Genomic DNA, 7,038 nt, shown 5'->3' with positions numbered 1-7,038 from the left:
TTTCACATCTTTCAATAATAATATTTGGCCATGAAAATTTCAAATACAACTCAAGTTTTATAGTTAGAATTCAAAAAAACACCAAAAATCTTGTTTTTACTATTTTTTATTTTTAATATATTATGTTTTAAATTTTTTTTTCATAAAATAACTTCTTTTAAATTATATTCCATGTTCAAATCAAATAATATTTTTTTATATATATTTAAAATATATCTATTTTCAAAATATTAACTACAAAACTATGACTAAACACAAGTTCATCTCTAACTTCAATTTTAAAATTTCAAATAAAATGGATTTTCTTAAAAAAATTCATAAGCAAACGCTAAAAAATTTCTAAAAAAAGAAAAGAATAAAGAGGAGGCCCAACTACAAATGTAGAATAAAGTTGGGCCTAATTAGTGCATTGGAATAGGTCAACTTAATACAAGTTCAACCCAAGCCCAAACCATTGAACCCAAATTTACTCATCATCTCACTCAAATCTCTGTCACAACAAAAATCAATTGGAGAGACGAAGAATCTGACAGAAAAAATGGGGAGGAAGAAAGGAGTACAGTTCGATGAAGGAGCACCCGATGACTTCGACCCGAATAATCCGTATAAGGATCCGGTAGCTTTCTTAGAGATGAGGGAGCATTTGGTGAGGGAGAAGTGGATCGACATTGAAAAAGCCAAGATCCTCCGTGAAAAGCTCCGTTGGTGCTACCGTATCGAAGGTATTAACCATCTTCAGAAGTGCCGCCACCTTGTTCAGCAGTATCTTGACGCAACCCGCGGTGTTGGGTGGGGCAAGGACCTTCGTCCTCCCTTTATGCATGGTCTCGCCTTTTGCTCATTTATTACTTGTTTGAGATTTAAAGGTTTTGTTTTTGGTTTCTGAATCTTATGTATTCGTTTGATTTCAGGGCCTAAGGTGGTTGAAGCTGTTGAGTCCGAATGATTCTGTTATCTTAGGTATTTTTGATTTCTCCCTTTTATTAGATTGGAATTATTATCAATTTCAGCTTCTATGAGTCTATTTGAAACTATTTCATTAATAATAGTCTAACCTAGAAATAGAAACTTCAACGGAGGAATCTGGGACTCTCCAGAGTGTTTGGTCAAAATCTAGAATCATGAAATGTGAGGTGGGAGTCAACTTAATAATATTGCCAATCTATAACTAATTAGACTAGAAGATTCAAAAATATGATTTGCACTATCTTCAAATCCATGGCCAGTATGAATCTGTAAACTAGAAATATCTTAACTGATTTAAAACACGTGACATGCTATTATTGATACTTTTGGGTTATGTATCACAATAGTTATAATTCACTATGCATACCTCATGAGTCATGAGTGACTCTATTTTTCAATCTTTTGTGAACATTGATGCACAGCATATATTAGTGAGGATCACATTTACTATAGTCTGGCACTATACCCGCATTTTAGATGCTGGCACAACAGTCTGATCCTAACTTGATCAGTGAGGTATCTTTTTCCCTGTTTGTCCATTACGAGAGCCTGAAGCCCTCCCGGTCAGCTAGGAGGGATGCTGGCACAGTATGAATCTAAAGCTACACTAGCAGAAGCCGTATCTGCTACTTCTTGTGATATCAACTCTTTTAAGGTAGCATATATCAGCCCCCAAGGCCTAGCTCAAGTGGCAAAAGGTGGAAGATTTGTGGCTTAGGTCGCAGGTTCAAGCCCCACATCATGCAAAGCGAAGCCCGGTATTTAAGTGGAGAAGGGTAGAGGGGCGGGCCCATTATCCACCGAGTTTAGAAGGCTGTGATTGGTCCAAAGGATGGGTCACAGACGGATTTCTCGGTTATCAAAAAAAAAAAGGTAGCATATATCATCCAACATCTTGCAACCTTCTTCCCAAAAACTCTTCTAGACTTAGGCATGCAGCTTAATATCTAGCATGTGAAGTACTTCATAATCTTGTATAAGAATCATACATCAACTATATTTTACTCAAAGCTAGTTAGTCTTGCTTCAATTTCAAACAGGCTCATCAAAGTACATATGCACTATCATAAACACTATAAACCATTAGCATAACTCATGATTGCTGCTCAAGATAAAGTAGGCATTTACCCAATCATATCCACATCTTGCATGTAGTTGTCCCAATGCATGCTTATATGTGAAGAGCATACATATACCACTACTCTGGAAACATAGAATTCAATAATTCTTTCTAAAACATGCATAAATCAATTTGATATCATACATTTTGTTATAAAACCAGTTATGAGACAGATTATAGTAACCACAACTTCAATCCCCGTTGGGCTCGACTCCAAAGCATCTTTAATGCTCTAGGAAACAAACAATCAAAATTTCAATCAGAGTTGGCTCGACTCCAATTGACTCAACAAGGGAAAATATTTATTGATCTATGATCAAACAAACTGTCAAATTGGTCCCCTGTTATAATCCATGCTTTAGCATTTCAATCTATATTTCAAGAGTCCTGTATTTACATTTATGCCAGCTCTAACATTCTATCAATCGTGAGTAGATGAAATCTAACTCAAAACTGTAAGAATAAGAGTTAACTCTTACCTTAGGGCGCATGAAGTCCTTAATTCTTACCTTTGGGCTTAGGAAATCACCATTAAGCAATGGGTTTCTTAAATCTTCCATTCACAGTGATTGTTCCTTGCTAGTGACACACTACAATGGCTTAGAATGAATCAGGACATAGCTTTCCCTCGATATAAAGTATTAAAAAAGATAGCCAAATTCCCTTACAGATTCCATGAATCTGGTGCATCTACCAGTATGCTGTAGATCCTTCAGGTTTTTGACGTTTTCATAGGTTTACTGAGAAAGGATAAACTTAACAGAGTAAAACTTCTGCAAATGCACTAGATTTCTCTTCCTTTCCTTAATCTTTTGGTTCCATCACATTTGTTTTGTCAATTCTTTCATTGTAACTTAAATTCAATATAGCAAGTTTAATCCATGCATAAAATCCAAGTCCACAACATGTTTAGGAGTCGGGGTATTTTTGGTGATTCTGGTTTTTTCTGTGTTTTTGTATGTACAGTAATTGGAACTCAAAGTTATTCAAATTTTCATCTGGATTTTGCAAATGAAGCTAAAGAAACTAGCTGCAATACAAGTTTGACCTTGGTCACTTTGATTGTTTACTTATCTGTTCCTATGATAGCCCACCCACAATAATTCCCTTGAAATTAAAAAAATGAGGGGAAAGCAACAACCACAAAAAAACACAAGAAATACATTTGACAATGTAGGTTAAAATACTAAAATGCTATTTATTAGAGGTAAAACTTTCTAGATGAACTCTTTCCCTCCTTAATCTTCCTGTTCCTTTATCTAGCAAAGCTATATTAGTGTACAACTCCACTGTCAGTTGAAACCCTTTTTACCTTCTTGACACCTTTCACACCCTTGGCCAGAAAATATCAAGCTTGGCCTGACCAATTGGAACAGTTATTTAACTGGCTACACTTCTGATAATTGAGTCATTTTTCACAAAAGCTTTCTGTATTCTCTAGAAAATTGCTGTCATCTCCACACACTGACCTATACTGATGGTTAGGAGCAAAACTAGTAAAAGGGAGGTAGCAGTTTTAAATTTTGATAACATTTTTATTTTTAATTCACCATATTTTGAGGTTAGTTTTAGTCCTTATATTCTAGTTCTCAAAACATTGAATCTTCCATTTAAGGTAAATTTCATCCATTTAGTGAATGCAATCAGCAAAAGTACATGAGAAGTACCATATTTGGCTTCCACCTCCATCCTCTTCCTTTGATATGGTCTATGCCATCATATCCCTCTTATACACTCCGATCTTGTCTTCATCGCCTACAAGCAACTGCCTTCCTGGATAGTTCACAGAGAGTTGAGTAGGGATTCATAAAGAAGCGAAGTGACTTATTTGAATAAGATGTAGGTCGTTTGAGTATATATGCAATGGAAGAGGGACAAAGGCAAGTAAAAGATTGAGCTTTTCAATATCCTATCGAAATTTGTTGATTATACTAGAGGAAGGACTAAAATTGCTCCTCTTACAAATTGAAGATCAGATATAGTACATGTAATAACACAGGAATTGAGATTCTGTCGAAGAGGACTGGAGGTGTCACTAAACTTAGGAATATGAAATAGAACCTTAAAAGAATTACAATATCTTTCTGATACCATCAATAGGTTCCTTAAGGCTTCATATCACCATTCTGAGTCATTTTAAGAAATAATGTCTTACAATTGCCATTGTGATGGCTTCTTTTTGCAACGACAATGCAATAGCAATGGCAAAGCAAGATTCACTAGTCTTGTCATGTACTGTTATTAGGGAGAAAGAGGATGAGCTTTATTAAATAAAAAGAGTAGCAGGAATGAAAGAGGAGAGTTGCAGGAGGGGAAATAACATTAGAACAGACATGGATATTTCATTTGTATAGTTACAGAACAAAAAATAACGGGAAATAATGTAGTATGTTATGTTTCACGTCCACATGAATTTTTAAACCTTACTGAAACTAGATTTAAAGGAGAAAGTAAATGACAACAACATGACCACAGGCTTACATCATTAAGAAACCGGTAGGCATTATGAAGGGTTGATCGAGAGTTGACCAAGTTTGCCCATGGGTTTGACCAACATTGATTATGAGTTGACCACCATTAGAGTTTCTATGATGATTCAAGCATGGTCCCACACGCCCCGCCAGCCTCACGACTCATTTGGTCATGTTAGGGCTTTTATTATTTTAAAGTACTTGGACTTGAGCCGGAACCCATCATTTAGCTAGTTATACATTTGAGGTGATGTAGGGTTTTGCGGAGTTTTTGATGAATCATTGATGAAGAACTCTCTTGAGAGAGCATGCCTTTGTGGGAATATCTTTATCCTCTTCAATTTAACCTTTTTTGGATTCGTCTAGTAAGTGTTCATGTATGAGTTTAATTTTTCTTCTTCTTTGGATTGATTTCTTGTAATTGGATTACGAATTAGTAGGTTTAAGTATATGTTACTTGGCTTGACTAATTAGCGAATTGCTGCTTCTATTAGATTTTGTCCTATCTTTCTTAATCTATCTCTATCTTCTCATCTCTTTCTAGTTTTTAATTTCCTTGTGTTAATGCCGTTCGGTAAATATCTTCTACTTTCATATTGTATGGCTGGTGAGGTAGAGTAAATAGTCTTGTGGAACAAAATCAAGAAGTAGACCTTCTTCTTTCCTTTCTTTTCTCGAACCAAACATGTTCTTGGATAGAATGGTTTCTCAACAATCTGCTAGTTAATGAGTAAAAGTCAGTTGGCAAGTTGATGTGGGCTCAACAAAAAAAGAAGTCTATTTGTTTGTCCAGTGAAAACTATATTTCAAAATTAATCTATGCAAGTTGAATAGTGATAACAAATTGGTTAGAGCTCTCAAACATGTATAATTCGGGCGAAGAATTGCAACTCAAAATTCATATTGTAGGTCTGTTTTTATGTTGTAGATTTTAATGATCCATGTTTTGGTACACAAACTCTTATGCAAGTTCTTGACTTTGCAATATATCCTGGTTTTTGTTGTACATATAAAGCTGTGTTCCCTAAGGTGTGAGATTTCCCCTTTTTGCAGGTTTGTATTTCCAGTTGAAAGTATAAACTTCGGAGGTTGTTGGGCTTACCAACTAGTGAATTTCAGTGTATCGCTGCTTCTGTTATTCACTGCTTAAGACCTGATTTTTTAGTTTTCTGTCGTGTGAAAAACGACAAATGGTTTGCAATGGCTTTAACTTCAGCCTTGTATCTTTTTTTTTTTTTTTGAGGGAACTATATTTCATAGTGGAAATAAAGGAAAAAACTCATTGTCTTCCTTATTGGTGTCCTGGTCTTTGTTCTATGCTTCCTCTATCTTGTGTGTATTGTTATTCATTAGTCATGATTATAGGCTGGTATTTTGTATTCTGTGCTGTTATATTGGAGCTCTTGAGAAATGGATACTTGGAACATTTTGTTTGCCGCTAGGTATTAGGTTCAATAATGTTCTCGAAGAGACTTATAAAATGGCTAGGTTTTGAACGAGGGAGGAAGCAGCTTGTATCAACGTTGATAGTGTCGGCAAAATGAGTCCATAGTTTGGTAACCTGCTCAACTCCCTCGTATTTTAATGGGTTGGGTGAGTGACGTTTTAGATGAGTAAAATTTTAACCCATAGAAATATGGGTATTCATTGGTAAATTATGGGTTAGCCTACTGGGTTAAACTTTAAAGGCCAAATCCATCGGTGGGCCCCTAAAGTTGGCACCAAGTTTCACATAGACACCTCAATTGTGCGATGTTTATTTTAGACTCTTCATGTAGGGTTTCGCTATATTCTTTTGACACTTTTTTACAACAAGAAAAAAGCTGAAGGAGAGTGTAATACACTCGTGGATGACGTGGCAAACAACGAATTAAATGATTACATGTGTTATTTTAAGTTAAGAATTATTTTAAAATCTATTTAGTAAATAAAATAAAAATATTATTCTAAAAAAATCAATTTAACCCCTCCCCCATGGTAGTTGTCTTCTCTACTATACCCAACAATTTTCTTAATTTTTTTTCTTAATTTGCTCTTTAAAATTGTTTTAGTTTCTTTTTTTCTTTCTATTTTAGTGTTGTTTTGAGAGAAAAAGAAAGGAGGAGGAGGGAGACAAAGAGAGAAAGAAAGAAAAATTATAAAGCATGAGTGTTGATATCCATTTTTTCCAGCGAAAAAGGTGGAATCGAAAATCGTTTTTTTTCATTACACTCTATACCTCTTTTGTGCTCTTTTCTTTCTTTTTAGTGTTATTTTGTGGGAAGAGAAGAAGGAGAGATTAAATATGAAATATGGGTGTTGGTATCCATTTATCCGGCAAACAATGTAGAGGGAGGTGATGGTAAATTTAGAAAAGGAATACAATGAAGAAGAAAAAAATGACTTAAAAACGGATTTGAATAAAAAATTCGACCTCCATTGAAGGAGTTTAAGCTTCAAAAAATGGTGGGAGGTGATGGTAAATTTAGAAAAGGAATATAA

At 34.9% G+C, this 7,038-nt stretch overlaps 1 protein-coding gene across 1 annotated transcript; it reads left to right on the top strand.

Annotated features, from left to right (window-relative positions):
• Positions 1 to 481: 481 nt before the first annotated feature.
• Positions 482 to 5,851, top strand: LOC102600377 (NADH dehydrogenase [ubiquinone] 1 beta subcomplex subunit 10-A-like). Its single transcript, XM_006353736.2, has 3 exons — positions 482 to 824; positions 912 to 960; positions 5,611 to 5,851. The coding sequence occupies exons 1-2, from the start codon at positions 539 to 541 to the stop codon at positions 944 to 946; spliced, it is 321 nt and encodes a 106-aa protein (XP_006353798.1). The 5' UTR covers positions 482 to 538; the 3' UTR covers positions 947 to 960; positions 5,611 to 5,851.
• The last annotated feature ends 1,187 nt before the right edge of the window (positions 5,852 to 7,038 follow it).

Source organism: Solanum tuberosum, unplaced genomic scaffold (assembly GCF_000226075.1).
Source record: "Solanum tuberosum cultivar DM 1-3 516 R44 unplaced genomic scaffold, SolTub_3.0 scf00160, whole genome shotgun sequence".
NCBI classification, from domain to species: domain Eukaryota; kingdom Viridiplantae; phylum Streptophyta; class Magnoliopsida; order Solanales; family Solanaceae; genus Solanum; species Solanum tuberosum.
Note: the sequence above shows the minus strand (reverse complement) of the source record. Positions and strands in the feature narration are given on the sequence as shown.